The sequence below is a fragment of the Argiope bruennichi genome, chromosome 11 (assembly GCF_947563725.1).
Source record: "Argiope bruennichi chromosome 11, qqArgBrue1.1, whole genome shotgun sequence".
Classification (NCBI taxonomy): Eukaryota; Metazoa; Arthropoda; class Arachnida; order Araneae; family Araneidae; genus Argiope; species Argiope bruennichi.
The window spans coordinates 58,661,298-58,686,461 of record NC_079161.1 but is presented as its reverse complement, the minus strand read 5'-3'; the positions used below and the strand labels follow the sequence as shown (position 1 = coordinate 58,686,461).

The 25,164-nt window shown below is 33.3% G+C and overlaps 1 protein-coding gene across 2 annotated transcripts in view; it reads right to left on the bottom strand.

The window, feature by feature from the left end:
- The window catches only part of LOC129956912 (uncharacterized), a 143,062-nt gene that overhangs the window by 74,590 nt on the left and 43,308 nt on the right, over positions 1–25,164 (bottom strand). For both annotated transcript variants that reach the window (XM_056068940.1, XM_056068939.1), the window contains 2 exons: positions 3,241–3,310; positions 477–1,003 (listed from right to left, as the gene is read on the bottom strand). In XM_056068940.1, coding sequence (XP_055924915.1) covers positions 477–1,003; positions 3,241–3,310 — 597 coding nt within the window. The remainder of the gene's footprint in view (positions 1–476; positions 1,004–3,240; positions 3,311–25,164) is intronic.

Here is a 25,164-nt window from a genome sequence, read left to right as displayed (position 1 = left end):
CAAAACTTATTGTTAAAATTTAATTGAAGGTTCAAACAAAGATCGCCAACGTGATCATCGGCTAACCGTTATTACGTAAAGAATATATTACATATATTTAATGGTCACGTACATTACTCTATATAATGAGATCACATTTATTTAAATAAAAAAAAAGTTATAAGTTATGCATAAAGCAATTGCTTGATGCTTCTCGATAAAAAAAAAAAATATCATACCGGTAGGGCAATTGGTATTTGCAATCATATTGAGTCCATATACTAATTGCCAGTCGTAAAGCTCCAGTGTGACATTGATGAAATGACCTGTGGCAATTCAATTGAGAAAAGGTCGCACTAGAGCTAAACAAAAGGCTACTGGGATGACGCACTCTATTTCATTGAGGCGATCTTTGTTTCCTAACACACCATGGGTTCAGGGCACAACTCTTGAGGAGATTGGAGAAGGTAGCTCAAAACACACACACATCAAATTACCTGTTGCATTTTTTCAAAGTCCAGACACGGTCGCTGGATGGCCGTGGGTGTCCTACGGTGCCTCTTCCTGGGCGACACCGAGCACAGCTCGTGCGGGGGGATGTGCGCCTGGCGGAGACACTTGCTGGGTTTGTGGACGTGGGCCGGCGGCGAAGTCCTAAATTCGACGGGGCAGCAGAGGAACTCATCGTCCTCGTCTGCGCTGCCACCACCACCATTCCATTTGCGCTTCTCTGGGTGGTGGTGGAGGCTGTTGATCACCTCGAGCTCCTCCTCGGAGCTGTGGTGGTCAAAGTTGTGGTCACTATCCGAGGGCAGCGCGGAATCTAAGGCCGCAGCGTCGGGAGAGCGGTTGCTCGTCGTCCGCCGTCTGTGAGGGTGGTGGGGGCGGTGGCGGGGAGGGGAAGGGGGCTGACCACCTCCTCCCTCGTCACTGGTCGTCACCTGCTGGTGAGGTGTTGGCTGTCTTTTGGATCGTCTGTGATCGCTGTGACGGTTACTGTCGAGGCGGATGATACTCTCCATATCTAAAGAAAGAATAAATTACAATCAGCAACTGAATAACCAACTATGTTCCAATATAATATGTTCCAATATTTATGCCATAGTTAAGACGCAATCGCATGAGTGCGTATGCTCAACAATTAGTTCGAATCATTAATAAGATGCAATCCTGAGACCTTTGGTGTGCAATCCTGAGACCTCAGAAATCTATATACAGCAGATTAAGAGGAAATAATTTTTTTAAATTTATCAGTGTATTCAAAAGCACCTCTTATATTAATTGTTTCAAATTTTAATCTTTTAGAATTTACCATTATAAATATTATGAAGTTTTAAAATGAAATTATCAAATTCATTATCAAGTGGCATAACCTGCTAAGAATCAAAATTTAAATTACATGATTTATTGATAGTTAAATTCTAAAAACCTTAAAACAGTGTTACCATCTGGAATAATATGTATAAAAAATTCAGAACTTTACCACATCAGAAAGCGTATGAAAAATCAATCGATCACCTGCTTACGTATTTACAAAACTGAAAACACGACGAATTAACAAAACTGTTAATGTAACCTGTTGTTGCTGCTACTTATTCCTCTTGGATTGAACACCAATTCAAACCAAGTCCAAGAGATCGGAGAAAGAGGGATGCAGTAGCTTCAAAGGGTACAGACCCAGAGCATCCGAGGGTAGAAGTCGGATTTTAGCTCATATGAAGATGACACAACCCTTTTTACAGGGTTTTTCCCCCACACACACCTCACAGATAGAAAACAGGGTAAAGAACAACCACGTCTGAACCAGGAATCGAACCCAGGACGCCCAGGTCACGGGGAAGACGCGCTACCCCTAGCCAGGACGCTAGCGTTAATTCAACTGCGCTATAATGACGTTTCTGACACGTCCATTGAATTATTGATTTTTTTTTAGTGTTTAAATCTAAAATTAAGTGGAAGTATATCTCATTTAACCTGACGTAGAATGAAGTGCCACAAGAGAGTCACAAAATCTCCAACGTCAGGCTACACAAGGTAATTGTCACAGAAATAGAAGTAATGTTCGCTATCCATCGACTCAGATTGTTTAGTGGAACACAGTTTACAGGAGCCCAGTCTTAATTCGAAAATTAATTCATTTAGAAAATATAAACCTTTTTCCGATTTATATAAGGTATCGGATACTTTATGGGGCCTCACAACGAGTTCAAGTGGGCTGTTTAGGCACCCGTGAATTTCCTGCCACTACAAGTGGTAAAAATGCAAAAATCATTTGGTAAAACCTCAATATCCTAAGAGACCTTCATGTTAATATAGGTATTGGAATAACAAACACCCCATATAGGATGTGTCGTCTATTTAGGCGTCTAAATACAGTATGCGCCAGAATATACAGTACTGAAATGAAAATTACATGGCAATGAAATGAAAAGATGGACAAAATTCCATTATTGTCATTAGTGAATTTATTTTTCCTCAAAAGAAATTAACATACATGCATACATATACACTATATAAGCGTGTAAATTTACCACAGTATGCGTAATATAAGTGTTCAAAGTGTGCACCGACTCGCTGTAAACAGTGTTCATATCGTTCAAGCAAATTCTCATACATATCCTGAAACAAAGGTTGCTGCAGGCAAAAAGACGATTTTCTCACGTAATGCAGGCACATTTATTTGTGGATCTTCACAGTCGAACACACTCTTCTTTAATATTCTCCACAAGTAGGCATTAGGTGGTGTAAGAACGGGAGGATGGGACCGGTATGGGAAGTCAGTACCACGTGAAATGATTCGTTCTGGAAAGTTTTCCTGCAGCATGGTTAGAGATTTTCGAGCGGTCGCCCAATCACCCCGTCCAGTTAATACCACTGTCTATACATTTGAATGTTCCTTGCACGACAGAATCTTCTCAAATCCTGTAGAAATGGCTCGGTCACTTAACTCCCTATCTTATAGTGCTGTTTTATTAAACTTTTCTTGGAATTGTTCTGGCACCTTTTTCAAACTCAGTCCACCTTCACTACTGCTTCTGTATGAGCGGAAATAATGCTCACTTATAAATACTTTTTCCATTGCCGATAGATCCATTTCCAACAACAACTGTACAACACAGCTTACTTTTCACTAGTGCGAACACGTGTAGCTGGAGCTATACCTCGTCGAGTGTTGAGTTCGAGATGTGCGAGTTTAAGTACTGTATATTTTGGCGCATACTATAAGTTTGTAGGTGGAAAAGTTATTTAAAAAAATCTTACATTTTTGGAGCTCTTCGATTTCAGCACCTTCGTCATCTGACTCGGTCCCTGAATCTCTATCATCATCTGTCTGCAAAGAAAAGAACACCGTAAGTTCAAAAAAATTCAACACTAAAGATTCAAAATAAAATTATGCTATAACACAATAAAAGTTTCGATTTCAACTAAGAACAAACGCAGTATGCAGATGTTTCAAAAGCAGCTGTAAACTGTTTCAGGGGGGAAAAATCGCCAAGGACTGAACATTACACCTGCTGCCAGCAAAAGAATATTTTTAAAGTCAGAAATTAAGCAGCTTATAAGAAAATCCGTATTAAAATAAAATTATTACTAATACGAACTAGCATAACTGTTATTTGTAAATGCATTATATTTATTCTTAAATAAAATCCATTGTTAAAGGATTTATTAACGGAGCCTGTTTCATCAAACAGTAATTATTAAAGGCCGTAATTCGATTTTTAAGAATTCCAATTTGAAAATTGTGACAAATCTTCATTTGATGGAAATGAAATTCCAAGATTCTATCTAAACGGAATGCGGTCTGACATGATATTATCAAATTAGTTTTCTACAACTATAGCTGCTAATTCATTTTTGAATACTAATTCAACGTTATTTTTTATACAACTTTTATAGTTTATATCTTAAAGCACATTAAAAACCCAGATATAATGACTTGTTGAATGTTTTTAAGAAGGGTGTCGCTTAACTTTTCTATCATTTTTTCCCTAGAACAGAACGACAGTCTTTTCCGATATATAATAAAACGCTTGAAGATCAGTAAGTACCTTACTTAAAAAGGTACCGGAGAAAGCTAGAAGGAAAACATATGCACAACAGATATATAAATAAAAATTGTATTCCTTAGGAAAACATGTGCATAACAGATATCAAAAAAGTTGCAAGATTCTTAGACAGTGCAAACTAAAATAATGCCTAAGTAAGCAAACATCGCATATAGCACTCCCATTTAAATACACTTGAACGTGAAATACTATGATAGAGGGTTTCAAAAGACAAAAGAAACAGGGCAATGTCGTCTTCACAAAGATCATAAAATCCATTGTGCAGATGTTACAAAATACATCTATCAACACAAGTTACAATATCAGCAAATTCAACCAGGCCCATTGATGTTACAGATTCTATCGAAATACTTAAAAAAAGACACGCCCTTTCTCTAAATGGCTCTAGTCTTTCAACCTCGAGCCCTTCAGAAAACTGAGTTTTGATAGCTGCACATCAACTAGACTTAAAAACAATGGAATCATCAGAAATAATTGTGGCTATTATCTCCGTCTTAGAGCAATGATTGTCTAATGGTTGAAGTATCGGATTCAGAATGGGATGGTCCAGCATTCGTCCAGATTCCAGAAGAACCGAGGCTTATATTGGTCTGATGCACGTTAAATCTGAAAGAAGTCAGTTTTCTGAATGATTCGGTGTGGTTTAGACATATAAATGTCCCATTACAAAATAATACGGAGGCTATTTTGGTACAAGCTTTGCAATTTTGACAACGGTCCGACGGCAATTCAATACCGGTGCTGACGACACCAGTTCCAAATTTCGGCTAGCCTGACTTAGTGTATGCAAAGAATTAGACTGAATAAGTCATTAACAAAAATTAACTGATCAACAACAAGAAGCACGTATAATGCACACATATTACAAATTACTCAAAGATCTTAAGAAAAATTATACAGCAGAATTGCCGCTAATGATTTGATTGACGACACAGTTTGACAAAAAGTAACATAAAGGACAAGTACGGAACTGCTATCATAACACAAATCACTTCTTCGATATTTTGCTTCAATGGCTTATCCGATTTCATTGAAAGTATGCACCGTGCCTAGATTCCATCGACACCATGCATTGAAAAATGGTCGCTTATTGATTTACTGTCGCTACAGCGTAAATGTGCGTTCGAATGCTATGAATGCAATTCCTTTCATGTTTCGCTGCCGCGATGTTGTTGTTAATGACTTATATCATTGCGGATATTTGATAAGTTTTGTATATGGAATCTTTCAATTTAAAAACAAGGGCTATACTATAAGGCTATTACTATTCATGAATGGTATGGAAGTGAAAGAGTAGCAATTCAGATGCTGCCCTCTTCATCTGACTCAAGTTCAAAATTATATCCGCTCCAAAATAGTTAACGTTGGACTCCAAAATACTGTTGTTTCAAAACGGGACTATATGTTAGTAAATTAAATTTTCTTTGCATTGCTACGTCACATATCGCAAGACTTAAATGTCAAGCTTGTTGACGTTTATCACGTGATTAAAACATCACGTGAACGAATTCTTTGAAAACGTAGTACTTTAAAGCAATAGTCAAGGGATTTTAAAAGCTAAATACGTATATAATCCAATGCCTCAAAACTAAATATTACAGACATATGTTACAAAAAGAGGCAACAGAGCGGAGTGTAACTTAGAAGGAAAAGATGCCTGCTCAGGTGTTATTCTCGTCATTTGATCACGGTACAAAGTAACATGAGTCGTCCCTAAACTAGTTTCATGCAAGTTCCTTAAAGTTTCGCTATGAAACAAATCTAAGATTTGCTAGTATTAATATGTCACAACACAATCCATGGTTATTAGACGGCATGCGTGATAACGTTTATCATGTGATGACGTCATCTAAACCAACTCTACCTTAAATGGGCTGTCTCCTATCATACATTTCAAACAATCAGTTTCTCTTCGTTCACATTAAACAAATTATTTTCCATCAGATTTTTATAACTGTATCTTCATCTATTATGTCATAAAAAATAAGTGAACACAGAATACATGTATATTTTATACACATTTTATCTCTCAGCATGTTATTATTTCAAATTATTTTCTAAGTTTTGTAAACGACTTCATCTCAATATCATTTCTTATATGCTTATAAATTCTGTAAATAGTTATTTTTTTTTTCTACTGCAAATATTTTGGTACTTAAATAAAATTTCAGTAATACGTCCGCCAAACCGTTCAGTGACCAGAATGGTCACGGATATGGGGGTATGAGACGGCGTTCTGTTCTGTGTGTATTTGGCGAAATATACTAAGGATACAAAATCAGGATGTTTAATCCAATAGTTCACATCCCCCCATTCCATAAGAAATTCATACAGTATAAAAGCAAATATAATAACGGTGGTGTAGAATTTTTGAGATGAAGAAGGAGGATTTGAAATTGCCCTCGTCATCTGAACTAAGCCCATTTTCCAAGTAGCTTCCAAAACAGAAAATTAATTCAACTCAAAGCAAACTAAAAACCTACAAAAAGCAAGGCAGTTCGAAAAACCTTTGTCGGATATCCTACACATCCATCAGCAGCCTTGAAAGTATTTGTTCGTCATCAAATGTTCATTGCATTCTTAGGGGGCAGGGGAGGTTATCCTGGAATTTTTACTGCGGGGGGTGGCTTCCGCGTTTTCCGTAGTTGAAAAGTGTAATCTGGCAATGGGAGAAAGGGGAACAATGCCGCTAATGAACTTGGGGACACCTGCTTTGCATAATTATTCAATCAAAACTGATTTAGCTGTCGCACTCCAGAATCTACTGTCAGCTCTTTCAGCCAGGCGAATAATCAAAAAAGTGCAGCAAAAGGCCATTTGTGAGGCAGGACAAAAACATGCCTTTGTGTTACGTTTTGATAGATTTCGGTCGAGGATTATTTCCTCCCCCCCCCCCCATTTTCTTTCTTTCCATTCTTTCTGTGTTATTATTTGTTATTTTTCAAACCCCCGTCTTCTCAGCTCAGTGTTATTGTAATCTTTTTCCATCCGAAAATATAATGAGAACCTAAGCCTAAATGAATGCGACCCGCAACAATGGGCGAAAGATCGGGCAGAATACCGATTTAGTTTTTGGAACCGAGTTAACTTAATCTTTTTTTTTTTTTTTTCCTTTCTTTCTTTTAAATTTTGTTTTATGATTCTTTTCAAGCCGCGACTTTTTTTTTCTTCTAAATTTTATATTGGAGAGGTAGAGGCCGTGAAAGTAAGAATAAGGAAATGAAGAAATTCGAAGCACGTTGTCGATTTGAATTTTTTTTTTTCATTTATTTTTCTTTAAAAAAAAAAGCCTATTTCGTACAATTAAGTGTGAGGCCGAAAATTACCACGAGAAAATGAGGGATGAAAAAAGTAATTATTTCAGCTTGATGAACTGGTTCTTATTTTCTTTGTTTTGATAATGACCACCGCTGCGTCTAATAATAGCACATATCTACTTTTGCGCCAGTAGAAAACAAATGGATTCACCAATTCATTAGTCATCAGAAAATCCAATTTTTCCTTTATTATTATTATTTTTCTACTATCGGTTTCAAAGTTAAAGTACATCTAGATAAAACCACTGTTAAATTAAATTCGCGTCTAAATTTAAGATTATTATTATTATTATAATTACTGTCATCAATATTATTAAAGTGGAAAAAGTGTCAAGTTTTTGTAGAACATCGAAACTCAGTTTCTCGGAACCATTCGGCAATGAAATAAAATCGGCAATTCATTTTCAGTTCCTGATATATGAATTATGCAGTTTGTTAAATTATAACTATAAAAAGTTACCTATCGATAATTCGAATATTTTTTTTGAACACTTACATTCCTTGAATCTGAAAAATACATTTTTGGAACATTTTTTCTGTGATTGCAAGAATTAAATTTAATTAGCCAAAATGATAGAATTAGGGACGCGATTAAAAAAAAAAAAGCAAGAATCTAATAGTACATCAGTATGATCTCCATTATCTATCTGAATTTGTGCACATAGCTCATTTAGCTAGATGGATGGAATTTGGCTTATCGTTCGTATGTCAAAATGTCGTATGTTAGATACCACATGCAGCAAAGTATAAGGAGTTTGTTGCAACTATTTGTAATCACTAGCAATATATGTGACATTTTGTGCCAATACAAAATAATGACTTATAACATTCAACTAACCAAAGCAAGTATTTTTCATTTTTTAAATATCTTATTTAAATATTTACATATTACCGATTTTATTTCACTGCTGAACGACTTCGAAAAACTGACTTTCGATATTCTGCAAAAGCTTATTTTTTGCTCCTTAATAATATTGATAATAATAAACCTAGATTTTAAAAGAAGTTTTTGATGGTAATAATAAACCTAGGCCCAGAAAAAAATTGATAAATTTGACATATAGAGATGATATAGTTCCTTTACCAAAGATACGGGTGCATCTCAAACTTTAGATAAAAATTCTTCTAATGGTTTGATGTTTGTCAATAAGTCTGCCTGTTCCGTGTTCATGCGAATTCGATTATTAAAAAATGCAAAAAGTTAAAAAATGAAATATGGCCATTACATTAAAAGTAAAGGAAAGGAAAGCATCTAATATATGATACAACAGATTAATATTTTCTACATTCTATAAATAAGTTAAATATAAAATGTGTTATAAGTATAAAAATAAATATACGATAAATTCGAAAGCAAAACCTTTTCCAAAGATTAATTTCTTTATCTGCACGTAATGACATCGAACAGTTTTTATTTATCATTATTTAAATCTTCCATATATTTTTTTTCCCTCCTCCAAACGATTCTTATGGAAATTTTAATTATAATGATTTCATTTCAGATCAAATTGAAGTACCATGATCCAAATATGCTTTACTGCCATTAAAAAAAAAGAAAACGAAATGAATTAAAAGAAAAAGAAAAAATCTAACGAGTAAACAATTTCAGCAAACGATTCTTAATAAAAAGAATTCTCCGAAACTGGCACTCCGCCATTTAATGGCAAATAAGGAAAATTAAAACGACAACTTTGATATTAACTCTCTATCTTAAAAGACCATTTTTTTTATTTACTAAATATAGGTGTGACGTTAGAATCATTTTTAATCGCCGTAATCTTTTTTTCATCGCTAATTCTCGATGCATTCTTAAAGAATTAGCCATAAAAGCATTAAGTGCGATAAATAGCATTTAAACGACGAAGCCCTACGTTCGAAAGGATGCCTTAATGCATTTTGGAATTTTTTTTTATTATTATTATTACTTGCTTCTCAAGCGTACATTAGAATCAATGTACGGCTGCTTAGCTACGGAAAAGCGGATTATTGTATTACTCGGTCACACTTGAACTGAGTTGAGTGGAGCAGCAGCAGCAGCAGCAGCCATCGTTTGCCAAACGATGCGAATTTTCTTTCTTTCCGTTTTCATTAAAGCTGTAATCCGCTTTGCCTGGCGTGGATTTTTCGTCCTGCATTGAAACGATTCAGGGACGTCCTGTTGTATCAGTGAGGTTATTTCGGCGAAATTACTATTATTAGAGCTAGTATCTGCGGTAATACATTCTTACATTTCGGAGAGGCTAATTTATTTTGTAAGAGAATTCACCAAAAGAAATTCAACAGCTGATGCGAAGATCCACGAAATCGTACTACTCAAATATGAGAAATTTAAAATTTGCAATATTAACGAAAAGATTGCAATTTCCTTTAAATAAAACAGAAAAAAAAATGCAAAAGGGAATCAATTATCGATTTAATCACCTACTCCTAATATCCGAATTATTGTGATCGGTACGGATAAGCGAAAACTATTGATAATCCGCATAATGGTCGAATAAGCATATAAACCACCATGAAAATATTTTTGAATAATCTTTATACAATTACGCAATCTATACATACAATTGTAACTTACTAAACGTACGATTTCGATATTTGCAAATTTGTTGGTTATATATATATATATGTGTGTGTGTGTGTGTGTGTGTGTATGTATGTCTATGTGTATATGTGTGTGTGTATGTCTATGTGTATATGTGTGTGTGTATGTCTATGTGTATATGTGTGTGTGTGTATGTATGTCTATGTGTATATGTGTGTGTGTATGTCTATGTGTATATGTGTGTGTGTGTATGTGTATGTCTATGTGTGTGTGAGTATGTCTATGTGTATATGTGTGTGTGAGTATGTCTATGTGTATATGTGTGTGTGTGTATGTGTGTGTGTGTGTCTATGTGTGTGTGTGTGTGTGTCTATGTGTGTGTGTGTGTGTCTATGTGTGTGTGTGTGTGTGTCTATGTGTATATGTGTGTGTGTGTATGTATGTCTATGTGTGTGTGTGTATGTATGTCTATGTGTATGTGTGTGTATGTATGTCTATGTGTATGTGTGTGTATGTATGTCTATGTGTATGTGTGTGTATGTATGTCTATGTGTATGTGTATATGTGTGTATGTGTGCGTGCTTGTAAACACATAATTTTTTAACGGTTTCGTGGCCGAAGAGAGAAGACACTTTGGTAATTTTATAACTGCGCTTTCTTCCTTCCCGGGAGGTATAATTTACGTACAAGCCAGAAGCAACGAGATAAGTCAATCTACATCACAACACAAGAGCGAAAGAGAAAAGATCCAACGAAATATTTATCCCCATGATGATATACTGTGAGATTCTGATAGGGATTTCTTTATATGTGTCAATTTAGATAAGGGAATTATAGGGATCTTTTTAAACATTTTTTACAGAGCTTCTGTAGCATTAATTAAACAAAAAAGATGGTATTGGATCAAGAAATAAGAGAACATTTTAGAATGAATTTAATATGGGCTAAATTAAGATAAAAATTAGGATTTAATTTAGATTTAGAAATATCATTACATATTATATATATTGCAGAAAGGGGTTAGAATTTTTTTTTCTTCTTAATTCAAAATTTCTTTAACAATGTTACATCCAAACTTTGATATAGATCTGCAGTTTTGATAGAAAGACCGCATACCAAATTTGTCAGATAGTTAACTCTTCAAACTAATTTAGTTTGATATAGATCAACAATTTTGAAATAATCACGTACAAAAATTTGTATTGTATTTAAGTTACATGAGTTAATTGTATTAAAGTACATGTGGCATTGTATTTAAGTTACAGTGTTCATATTTATACAGTCTGTACACTAAATGCGTAGATTTCTATAAAATTTTGTTTAAAATCTGTTCAGTGGAAGTCCGTCTGTCCGCTTTTCGAATATAAATTAACAAGAAAATTAAAAAACAAAAAGAGCTAGATAGATAAAATTGAGTATACAGATTTAACATCTATAGTGTATACACTTGCCTAATTTTGAACCAAACCCAACTGCGAGTTGACCGTCTGTCGGTTTGTGCTTTCAGAAACGTGTAAACGCGATAATTCAAAAACCCAATGACTCAAATATGTCAAATTTGGTATGGAATTTTGTGACTACAAGTGTAGTTTTGTGTCAAATTTTGGCTTCAATCGATTGTTAAAAACGTGTCTAAAACACGAGGACACTACTAACACATGCCAGAGATTAATCACCAAAATACTCGCCAAGGATGGCACGATAGATTCAGTAAAAATGCTAAATTAACGCCAGAAGTTAATATTTTGCAACTATTGTACGCCAATGCCATGTATAGCGTTCTCTGGCATGACAAACTTATTAGAGAATAAGTGAGAAAAGTTTTAGGAGACCTCTTCTGCTGGTTGAATTACAGTATCCACAGACTGTAAAATATAATTGCAAAAATGCTTTTTGGGACTCAGGGTTGGTCTGAAAACGCAGAGATTTATAAACCGTTCGAGGTCGAATTTTTCACAATTACAATACTTTCTATGTGTATATATTCATAGCTAAGACAGTAAAAACATGTTTGGAGGGCAATACACAAGGAAGCAGTTTAATAAACGAAGAAATTACTAGATAAATATAAATCTTCGCGAAAGTATATATATTGCCATAAAGTTACCAAGAAAACGTAGTCAGTCAAATCCTCCTGAATTTACGAACAAATGCCTTGTCAGAATATGATGACATAGATTCATAGAGCGTTTTTATTCGACGAAATTTATTACAGTGTTGATGCCCAGAAAAAAATAACTGTTTTTAAAGAGCGGAACTCATTTAATGGTATTTTCTAGCTGTCGCTTGTTAATAACATGAGTCAACGATGAAAAATTGCGAAATTAAGAAATATAGGAAAACATTCATGCGAAAATGAGAGTTCAACAAAGCAAATAACTTGAGATTTTTTAAAAAATAAAATTGAATACACGATGGATGCAATGACCTTGTGTTTCTGTCATAGATTAGGTACTCATTCAAGTTAAGCATAAAAATGATGCACTAGAAACAGTTTTAATGATGTCTAAAAATCTGTAATGGGTGAAGTTCAAGAATTACAATAGAATGATATTTTAGCAATTTAAAAAAAAAAAAATACAAAGCTTTCTGGCCACGTGTGTCAAAAAAAAGATTTTAACATAATATTTAAAGTTTTGCATACTATCTATAAATTGCAAAAGACGATAAAAAAAATCGTCCAAAGCAATCTTAGAAGACGGTATCCATTATGCCGCTATGTCGGCTCTGTCGAGATTGCCGATGAATTAATTACGTTTGAATAATTTTTGTGAGTAGTTTCTGCTCGTCCGTTTTCATAACTGGCAGCATATCGTGTTTTCTTTTTTCTCTTTTAACGCATATTTCCGTAATAAAAATATTCATTAGAATTTTGATAGCGTTGAGCGATATTTGAAACGAAGTACGTTTTGGGGATTTTTTTTTATTAGAGAAAGAAAATTAATTACTTAATTGCATTATATTTTTTAAAAGAAGAAATTACGACGCCAATAGGAAAATCGAACATTCCAAGTTCGAGACATGGCACAATAAAAGTATAAGAAGAAAAAAATTACTTAAGTAAGTCTGCCGTTCTTGTATGTTAGACGTTCTCGCAGATTGAAGTGGCACCCTATTCCAATGTTCTAAAGATCATCTTTCTTCTGACCGAAATTACTAAATTCAATTCAAAATCATATTCGTGTTTTAAAACGGGATGTTAATTCAAATAAAATGATATTAACGAAAAATTATAACTATAGAATCAAAAATCTCGAAGGTTTTAAAAGTGATCCATGCATACCATATCTGATAAAACAATAAGATGAATACATGATGCAATTGAAGACAAACTGTGTATACATAAAAAACATTCGCACTCTCCCTTCCACTAGAAAAAAAAAAATTTGCACCAAACGATTTTTGCAACTGACAAATCGCTACCTTGTTTTTCTAACAACTCCTTTTAAAAACAAACATAACGGAAACGTTTAACTTTTTTTAAAAATTCGATAATGCAGGAACAGCAAAATCTATTACATATATAACTCAGAAAGAACAAAGAATAATAAATAAACGGATTAACATTTCCCCTCTTCCGAATAGTACATATTGGCATCCATTCGTCTTAGTCTAAGCGCAAACTGTTTAATGAAGGGGAGGGGGACCTTAAAATGGGGAGGGATGCAATCATTTACCCTTCAACTAAAGAAAAATTTCCTATTAAAGAAAATGCTACAGAAGGGAGGAATGCTCTATCCATTATTCTTTAAAAAATTTCTGCAAACGATTTTATATTGCCTGGAATATAATTCCCCATTCCAGACGATTTTCTTCTTTCTCTTCTCTTTTATTCTATAAATCAGAAGAGATGAAAAAAAAAAAAAAAAAAAAAAAAAAAGGAATAAAATGCGGAGGAATTTTGAGATTTGATGCGTAGGATTAGCAAATCAAAACTTTTTTTTTTGACAGGAATCAATGATTGTACAGCAGCCACTTTGAAAAACAATAAATCTACATTGTTAATAGATTTCCTTTACATTAGTGACGTGAAGTAATATAAAAATTACGGGCAATTTCGAACATCGGAGTCTCGCAATCCAAAATGAGAACGACAGTTAAACCTACATTTCGGTCTCCTAATTATTGTATTGAAACAACGCAACTCCATCCAACTTATGAAAACGGGCTTAACCTTCTGTTAGCTCTAATGATAAGTTAAATCAATGTTTTTCAACTTGTAGTACGCATGCTCATATGGTTACGTAAATGGTCTCAAGGAATACGTTGTGTGTGTGTGTGTGTGTGTGTGTGTGTGTGTGTGTGTGTGTGTGTGTGCGTAAGGATGAACACTGATAAATATGTTAGTAATCATACATAATGCTGTAGAGACAGCCTTCCTGGCTATCCAGGAAAGAAACTGGCGCACAAGTGTCAAAAATAGAATGTGGTGGAACAGAATTCAGAGGAAGGCACTGGCTCACCCTGGACTGTTTAGCCAAATATTATGAATCATACATAATGAGATGGGGGTTGATATACATGATGCACTGATAAGTAACGGGTTACTCAAATGAAAGAAGTTTGAAAAACACTAAGTTAGGCTTAATGGTATGGATTTGATTAGAGGGATGGGTCACGGAGTTCTTGAACTCAAAGTTCTTTAACCTCCGGACATAATTGATGATAAGGTATTGACATGGCATTGAGATTACTTAACAAATGTTTAATAGTACAGCTTCGTTGTCAAGCTCGCGATCCACAGTTCGAATAGTAACTAAAAAAATATTTCGTTTCAGAAACTTGCTTTTTCCTGTGTAGTATTGAAAGTGAAATTTTGCAGGGTGCCACATTTGACAACCATATCGAAAATCTGGTAACTACAAAAAACTGTGTGTGTGTGTGGGGGGGGTTGCTACATTTGGCGAATTATCGTTTGAAACCATATCGAAGCATCTATTCGATCTGGTAACTAAAAGAGGGGGAAGGGTAGCCCAAATTTGCGAAGATACACAACAAATGTAGAAAGAGGGTCACTAAATTCCAATTCTACCATTAAATAAAATTTTTGGGTATGAATATAAAGAAAATCTGTCAAAAACCACATTCCAATAACTCCAGACCAAATTATCCTCGACAGCGTCCCATTCTACTACTTCCCAAGATGATGAATTCGCTCTAAAGTCAACGATTTTCATACTCCAACAATGAAGTGCAGTGACGAAAACATTAGAAGTTGTAAAAATATATTTGTAATCTGCATTCCGATTCTTGAATAAAAGTTGGCAAAAATGTGTAGTAGACGGTAGTTACTTCGTATAAAAATAAATTGATTTTATTCGTATCAAAGAAAAAAGTTTCGAAAATGTTCCAACATAATTATATAACTGATTTTATTCTATTTATCCAATTTAGGATCGCATAAGCATTTTTGTAAGTTGAGTGCAAGAATTCAAGTCACAAAGTCATGCAAGAAAGTAAGAAGCGATTATTCTCATTTCACTTCAATTTCAACTAGCGATTTTCGACCCTGCTAACCTCGTCCAGGCTCAAAGGGAGTCATAAATCAAACAAATCAAGATACAACTATAGAAAAACAGTACTACGCTTCACATTTCACCACTAGCATAAATCTCGCCTTATTGTCCTTACTTATTAACAGGTTAACAAAAGAGACATTTTAACCTTCAAACTGCAATCTCACACAAACTCAAGAACCATAAAACCCTGCCTTAATATCTAGTAATAAGTGAACAAAGACATTGACTTCCATTCCAGAAAACAAATTATTATGTCAGTATTACCCAGCATAGTTAAAAAAGAACACCACCCAGTTATTAGCATTTCTTAACTGCAACCGTTTCAAATAAAAGTGGCTGACCAAGAGGTTAAATTGATTGAATAGTGTCGATGGGCAAGCCGTCTGGTAACGACCTTGTTTGGGCCTAAGCAGGTTAATCACTTGTTACAAGGTATGTTCGATGATAGAGTGGTGGGGAGACTTCATAATCCCTTTCCTGGGCGTTACGGCCGCGTCTTATATAGTACGGATATGGGCGTGTCAGCTTTGTTTTTTTTATAAGAAATCTTTTTTTTTTCTCCTATCCACTTGAATAGAGGATATATTTAAGGGTAAATAATTATATTTTATTCGGTATACCTTGATTTAAGGTATATTACTAGGTTCGGGGTGAATTTTTTTCAAAAATGTTCAAAATTAGTTATATTTTTGAATATTTACATACAAAAGATTGGAAAAAAACATGTATGAAACTTAAATATATCAGTTAAGAGTCAAATGTTTTTCAAAACCTGGAAAAAAAAGCCGTTTTTTGGCTCAAAAGAGGTATAAAGCAAAAATCTACTAGTTTAGAGATTTATCAAATAATTTACTTGATATATTTCTTAAACTATCTGCTACATTTTATCTTGTTCCGGAACTAAAAAGTAAGCTCTATTTCTATTTGTTCTTTAAATATTGGTGTTCAACTCGTAAAAAACACGAATTTTTCTTCTTTTTTTTTCACATTGTGAAGCAATAAAACAATTATAAAATATTTCTAAATAAATAGATTATGTAGCACCAGAACTGTAATGCATCACCGGATGGGATGACAGATCTCAGTTTAAGCGGACATTCTGGCCGGAAACAGAGTATTTCGGGAGTTTTTCTGCGGTTCCCTTGCTTGCATGTGAGGAACCCATGTTTACTTAAAGAATGTAATTTTTATAGAATTGGTTAATTAAAATTTCTTTTAAATTATTACTTGACTAATTCCTATAATTACTTATTCTCTAGTTCAGGAACTCCACAACATATTGAGGAATTATATCAAATTTGAACATAAAAAGACTTGTATTAGAATTTCATGACGTTTTACGACAGAAAATTCCATCAAAGATTAGAATTTCATGACGTTTTACGACAGAAAATTCCATCAAAGATTAGAATTTCATGACGTTTTACGACAGAAAATTCCATCAAAGATTAGAATTTCATGACGTTTTACGACAGAAAATTCCATCAAAGATTAGAATTTCATGACGTTTTACGACAGAAAATTCCATCAAAGATTAGAATTTCATGACGTTTTACGACAGAAAATTCCATCAAAGATTAGAATTTCATGACGTTTTACGACAGAAAATTCCATCAAAGATTAGAATTTCATGACGTTTTACGACAGAAAATTCCATCAAAGATTAGAATTTCATGACGTTTTACGACAGAAAATTCCATCAAAGATTAGAATTTCATGACGTTTTACGACAGAAAATTCCATCAAAGATTAGAATTTAAGAAAATAGCATCTTAAAAAGATACAAAATAGCATCAAACCGAATGTAAATGCAAATATAAAAATCAATGCGATTTTCTCAAATAATAAACTTAGAAAAAAAATTCTAACGGTTTTATAAAAAAAGCTGTTCAAACATCAAAAATATTAATTAAAAAAAATGCACAATTACGCCTTTTCAACATCTGCCTTAAGATTGGACACACTAATAATTTGAGAATGGAAAAAATGTGTATATTATTTACTGCAAATGGACGATTCGAAATGGATTAATTACAAAATTCAATTGAACCTCATCATCCGATCGATGGTTTGCAACTAAAATTGATTAGTAATTTCAAACAGAACAGCGTAATGCAGCTGGATATTTATTATATGACCAGCTTAATGAAAGTGAATTTGACGTCATCATTAGTAGGCATGGAGTTGAAACATCATTCTCATAATAAAAAAGTTGGTATAAAAATTGTTCGTTTGAGATCCAATTCCATCTGTACCCCATTTCAATATAATAGATATTGCTTTAAATTTATATCAAATATTGTTGTGAAGACAATTGTATTTGTTCCACTACATATTTTTATTTAAAGCTGCTGTTGATACTTTAATAACAGATAATTTCCCATTCTATTTAGGATTCATTCAAGTGCCTTGCGACTATAACATTAGAATTTTACATCCTCTGTTAAGGCAATCTTTGGTTTTAGTGTATATCAAGGATATGATAGTTAAATTTATCGCCAAGCAAAAACGGTTAGAAAAGGCAACTAATTTGACAAATGATTTAAAATATAGATTTGATATAAATAATTAAAAAAAATTATTATTATTATTACACAATTACTTTAGAAACGAAGTGAAAATGTGCTAGATGGGCCAATATGGTTAGAAAAGTCTTTAAATAAATATAGGCCTTATTGGTCAACAATGACAATCACAATTATTGGTAGAAAAACGAAAAACTGATGGATTTGACACATTGAAGGAAAAAAAAGCGTAGGCACATTCATATTTAATCTGGTACTATCTAACCTCGTGGTACGGCATTTTTTCATTTTTTAATTTAAAGTGGATAATCAAAAATACAAAATAACATGATTAAATTAAAAATCGGACAATAATTATTTACAAAAAAAAAATCGCAAAATGCTCAAGGCCATTACCAATCCCAAACTGTATCACAACCCATTATGTTTCACTCCAAGAAAAAAAAAAAAGATTTAAATTTTCGGCAAACGATTTTCGAGAAAAAACAAAGGCAATCTCAGCCGACTTTACATTTTAAACAGAATTCTTCTTTTACCAGAAAAAAATAAAGCGTGAAAAAAATAACAACCAAACGATAAAAAGCGACGCACATCTGGTACTCCACCAGAATCTAAATCATCAGTAATCGAAGCAATTTCGCTAGAAAATAAATAACAGCGTAAAGAGGGACACAAGGAAAAAAAAACCGATAGCAAAGGAGAAAAAAAAAATTAATAGACGCTGGAATACGACGAAAAGAAAGCGCGAAGAAAAGGTGAAAATTTCTGATTCTAGAATCCTTAAGAATTCTAAGTAGAAGATGGCGCCATAGAACTGTGCCGTCATGAATAAAAGAGGCGGTAGTGTTGCCACATCTTCCTAGCGGAATAGTGGCATACGAGTATCGGGAATTTATTTTGTCGAGAAGTTCCTTATCGTTTTTATTTATGCAGCTCATGCATAATTAAAAATTCAAGAATGGCTATACGCCTAGCCTCAATATTCTGAGAATGCAGAACAATTCTATTTATTTATTTCGTTTGGTTACATTTTCTTTTCCTTTTTTGTTCATTTGGTTGTTGTTCTTTATCGGAAGATTCCATTTGTCTTTCGTCGCCTATTGGCTGAGAGAGCGAATACAATTGACGTTTGTTTCTGGGGGAAAAGATTTTGTTGCATCTTCAATACATGTGAAATGCAACTCTGTCAATGAAGAGACAAGAGAGCAAATATTTCTTTTGATATGAATAGAATTTGACTTTCATGACCTTCGACGTTGGTATTTCTTCGAATTAGGCGAATAACGATTTTTTTCCCCCTCACAGAAATAGAATGTCTCCTCACATGTTTTGTATCATTGAAAAGTATTTTCGAATTTTTTCACAAACAAATGGCAATAGTGTAGAATCTACAAAAAATGGTACATGTATAGATCAGATATTTTAAAACCCCTTTGCTATTAAATATTCTTGTCCATTTCAAATTTTATATAAGAATGAATTTATTTGCGATGGAAAAACGTGTCACACACGTCGAGATGTTTTTATCACAGAATCACCAACAACATCCTCCACACGTCAGTACGCAACTGTCATTTAAATAGAAATGACGTTCTCAACCCTAAGACTGGTTGCAGAAACCCAGTTTACAAGAGCACAGTCTTAGGTCGGAAATTAATTCATTTAGAGGATAAACCTTTTTCCAATTTCTTCAAGATGCTGGTTTGGTTTGATTTGGTTTAAATATATTAATGACCCGTTTTAAAGTAACACTAGGGCTATTTTCGGACAAATTTCGTAATTTTGAACAGCGGCCAGATGATGAGGACAACACCTGAGCTGGCAGCTTCCTCTCCAAACTTCCGTACCACTCCAGCTGGAGGATGTTTGGCACCGACGGATTTAACGTGCACCAGACCCGCTTACACGACAGTTCTTCGGTGGAACCGGGTCTCGAGCCTGAAACCTGTCCTCAAATAGTTTCTATGCGACTTCGAAATGCGATATTAATCTAATTTTTACAAAAAATTAGCCCCCCCCCTTCCTTCCTCTAATATGGCTCAAACAGATGATTTAGCCTTTAAATAATAAATAAATAGATGATTTAGCCTGTAAATAAATAAACAAAAATTCTTATTTATACATTTTATATTTTTGTTCTTTTCTGAATATTTCGTAATTCACCATTTCATTAAAAACATTCTTTTTTCAGATTTTGTACACCGTAACCACCTGCCAACATGCCATATTGCTCCTGACCTCGTCACATCTCAAAGATTTTGAAACAAGGAATAAATATTGAATCTCTAATGGGGTGTAACGAGAATTCCGCATTAAAATTTAAGGTAGAGAAATCTATAACTATAACAAACAGGATAACGATGAAATGATTCGATTTAATCACGACAATCTATCATATTCGAGGTTCTCAAAAACGTGACCAGGAACACGCAAACTACAACCACACAATTTTAAAAAAGAAATAGCACGTCGGCTTTCATTATTATGTTAAACAAAGAGCAACAAGGCAACTCATTAATTAGCCACCAGTCGGCGCCACATATCACAAAGGCCCTTCAGTCCAATGCTATCCACTCAAAAGAGCATAAAGAGTCATCTTCACCCAAAACCGAGAGCGACACCTACTCGGGATGGCATAATTATTCAACGACTTTACCTCTTGAAACCATTAAAAAAAAAAAAAAGAACAATAGGAACACCCCTCCTCGAACAAAAAGAAGATAGGAACGAAATTGCTAATTTGGCGCCCGCACAAGTGTTGCCTTAAGAAGGGCTTTTAATAGTCCTTGTCTTTGCCACTTTTCCGCTAAATCAATCATTTTTTGACAATTTTCCCACTTGTAGGGCTCGACGGGTTATTTATAACAATAATTATTATTTGCAGACATTGGAATAAAGAGGCACTTGAAGTTCGACGCGTGGCGGGTGCAGTGTCTTTTGCAATCGACATCGAGTCTGTTGCAAAGTGGTCTGCAACAGAAGTCATGAGACGATGTTACAGATTGCCAATGCTTTTGCTGTTTTGGATTGGATGTGACTCGTCTTTGACCAATCCGCTGAAGTTAGTTGTTGAGATTTCTATTTTGGGCCAACGCGTTAGATTTAGCTGAAGATAAACTACTATTTCAACTAAATCTCTGACCAATAAAGGTCAAGAATAGGCAACATCAGTTGGTGATTTGCTGAAATCGAAAGCAAAGCACTTGTTCTGCTAGAGTTGAATGAAGAGAAAGAAGGTACTTGAATTAAAATAAATGAGAAAGCTGTATTTGTAGTAACCACTTTAAAGTTTTGTTAATCGTGCAATGAACTACCGTATTTTAAACTTATATAAATTTAACATTATTCATGCGACAAGCATTTTCCAGTTAAAAAAGATCCAAATATAAGTAAATTTTGGTACATATCAAAAACCATTGAATTTTATTTTTGTGAGAACATTAATTACAGATAAAAAGAATTCGAACACTATTTAATTCGAATTTTTAGCACATAGTACAGAGCAATTTTAAAGAAACTTTTTTTGAGAGCTATCGTTGAAATGATTCGAAGTAAATACGAATTATTTCTTTCACATATTCTAGTGGATCTTGAATCTTTAATGATACAAGATTTGCATAAAAAGTATTAATCTTATATTTAAGTTACTAAAACTATTTAGAAATTAATTCAAAATGAACGGAATGTATTAAAATACCTTAAAAGAAAATTTTCGAATCAAGTTATGAAAAACTTTTTTTGAAGCAATTAATCCATAATGTCTATACCATTTTACTGATGTCATAAATTGCGCAAATAATCAAAATTGCGAGTCAGGATTAGAAAATGATATTAAAGAATTTTAATTGGCAATTTAAAATATCCAGAATTAGCAAGTCTAAAAAAAAAAAAAAAAAAAAAGAAGAATTTTTCCAGACAAGTTAATTAAATAATCATTAATGACTGTTTTAGAAATATTTAATTAAATAAAAAAAACACCAAGGAATCTTATTAAAGCTGAAGATTTAAAAAAATGCCAATTCCCCTTTGAGAGACTTGAATCCAGTTTAGGAAATCGAAGCAATTCTCAACATTAATGACTCAAGCAAACAATTATTATTACATTTTAGCAGAATGTTTATAATTTACGTGACAAAGCACTCAAATTCACCATTTTTAAAAATATATATATTCTTTTTTAAAAAATCGAATTATATGGAAACGGTAATTACATTTAAATCGAAACACTCGATAAAATTATTTACTCAGCATTTAGTGCCAACGTTGGTAAAGCACGCACGTATTTTTACTTGATTAATTTCGATGTTTCCTTGGAATTAAAATTTCTTAATTGGCTGAATTAGAATAACTGCAATAACAAAAAAAAGTTACATTTTAATACTAAAATGTAAAAAGTATTAAATGTTTTATTTACATTTTAATACTAAAATGTAAATAAAAAAAGTTTTATTTTAATACTTTTCAGTACTGCGTCTTGAAAAATATTATTCCATGGTAAGTAAATATTACAGCACAATCTACGAATAAACGCAAACGATTAATTCTGCCTTCAATTGTTTAAAATTATAAAAAAAAAAAAAAATGAGAAGAGTTTGCAATGATTTCTTCATTAAAAGAATTCTTTTCATTTTTACTTCTAAAGTAATATCGATTATTAATATTATTACTTTTTTTATGTCATCACAATGAGCTGCAAAATGGCCGACATCTTCGAACAGTAAAAGGCCGTTAATACATAACTTAACCTTGTTACTTTAACAAAACGGAATGATGGAGTCCTCGTTGGCTTTGAGCCAAGTTGTGTTCCGGAAAAAACACACGTACAAGCAAGCTGGCTCATGAAATTCGGGGAGAATATTTCGTTCGTCTGCTGCAAATTTTGATAGTAAATCGATTAAAAAAAAAGAAAATTAATCGTTTAAATCAGAAATGTTCTTTCGCGTTCCACAGAACGAATAACCAAGAATAAAATCTAGGAACGGTTTCTGTTGATTAGAGTTATTTCAATTTGAATGATGTTCTGTAGAAATTGTTGCAACAAGTAGAAACTAATTAAAATATAGAATATATGTCATTTGAAGCATAGATAATTATAATTTTTATAAAACTGGCATTCTATCGTAGAAACAATAAGAAAGGATTTTTCAAAATTTTAATGAGATTTAATCAAATATTTTAAAAAAAATTTCCCTCAAGAATAACGAAATATATTGTCAACAAAAATCATTTTTACACTGTTTCAAAATTGAAAAACCAGGTTTTTAGTTATATGAAAATAAAGCCGTATATCTAATTTTAAAAGGTTTTGAAAAACTTTTCAGATATTTTAGTAGAATATTTTACATTGTTTTAGTTACTACTGGATTCATGGATGCCTGTTACGAAGATATTAAATTGTGTTACTGTTGCCATAAGATTAAGTATAAATTTTTTTATATTGAAATAGATAATACTAATTCAGATTTGATTCGTCTATGTTAAAATATTTCAATAAATAGGTTCAAATCGCGACTTTTTTTTCTATTTACTAAAATACACTTAAATTTGCAAGTAAAATTTATTTTAAAAATTAATATTCACCAAGCAAAACAGTTGTCATACACACAAAAATGATGCATGACAAAAATCGATACTTGCACTCCAAGACAATTTTAAAATAGCATTGAAAGATATTCATTAGATAAAATGTTATTAGAATATTTAATAAATAAGTATCAAAATTCTATACAAGAAATTATTTGAAAAATGAGACAAATATTTCCAATAAAAAGATTAATGAAGTTAATAATTACTGCACATATATGTTACACATATGTGTAATGCCAGTTATAAATTCTCAATCTTATCCATAAACTTACACAAAAAAGATCAATATCATGGACCATGGATATACGAAGACACGGACTTCCCATAGTTCAAGAGTAATTAGGAAATATATATTAAGTAACAACATTGGCAAGGCCGTATTTTTCCAATAATGCTAACATTCAGGCCTAACAATCCTTGAGTTAAAAATTGAAGAACCCATGAAACCACTATAAAAACGATAAACACGAAAACTCATTAAATATTGGCGGCTTTGTACAGACAAATTTCGTTTACAATTTGATAGTAAATTTGGTAAAAAAAAAGTCATGCCAAAATTGGCGACCACTGCCATTTGCTTGTTTAACTTATCGTGCACATAAATAAACAGATACACATGATTATAATCTAAAAGTATGTTTTTAGGACTCGGATAGGTTGTGAGGAAGATACTCGAAAATTTATAAGTTGGATTTGAATATAAGACTTAGTATATAATGTATTCCCTCATCCTACAAATAAAAATCGAACATACTTATGTGACGTCTCTCGAAACGGCGCAATGACATTTGACAAGAGAGCTAAACTTTCGAAACTTTATCGCAAACTATACAATAAAGATATACAATATATAAAATATACACAATAAGATATATAACCTTGGCCAAAAGCGTAACCAAGTGCTCAGATTTCTAATTTCAGAATTTCGTGTATCATATAATAAATAAAGATTACAGAATTTGCATCGTGGATGTTTTTTTTTTCCTTCAAACGATTGATACAGAATTCTAATTTTAGAGGCAAAATAGCATGCAGGTTTTGTTTATTTAAACAGTTGTGGTTTTACCTTAAAGCGTTTGCATGTATGCGAAAGTGCATGCCTGCAGGTGGTCCAACTTTTGAAGGGTTTCCTTGCAAATTTGGTACGGATCTATATTTTAGATGCTACAGCTGTTTGTTAAATTGTATCTATCTAGTTCTCTCTTCTTCATAAGCGCAACAGCCCCTTGCAGACCTTGGCTGCCTCAACCACGCGCACTTTCCAGCGCTTTCTATCGCTCGCAACTCCCTTCCAGTTCTTTATCCTCAGAACAAGTTCTCTTTCCACATCATGCAGCCATCTAGTTGGAGGCCTTCCTCTGGTCAGGGGTCCCATAGGATTTTAAAAAGTTGGTATTTTGAGAGCGCTGCTTTCATGTCTTCTCCAGATATCGCCGCGTCAACTTAACCTATTGCTCCGGATAACCAGTGTTATCTGCGGTTGCCTATAAAGTTTATATAATTCAACATTGAATCTAGTTCGCCAGCATTCTCTCTCTAATACTGGGCCAAAGATAATTAGAAGGATCTTTGTCTACAACATATTTAGAGAACGCTGAGTGTCCAGGTTAAGAGTCCAAGTTTTAC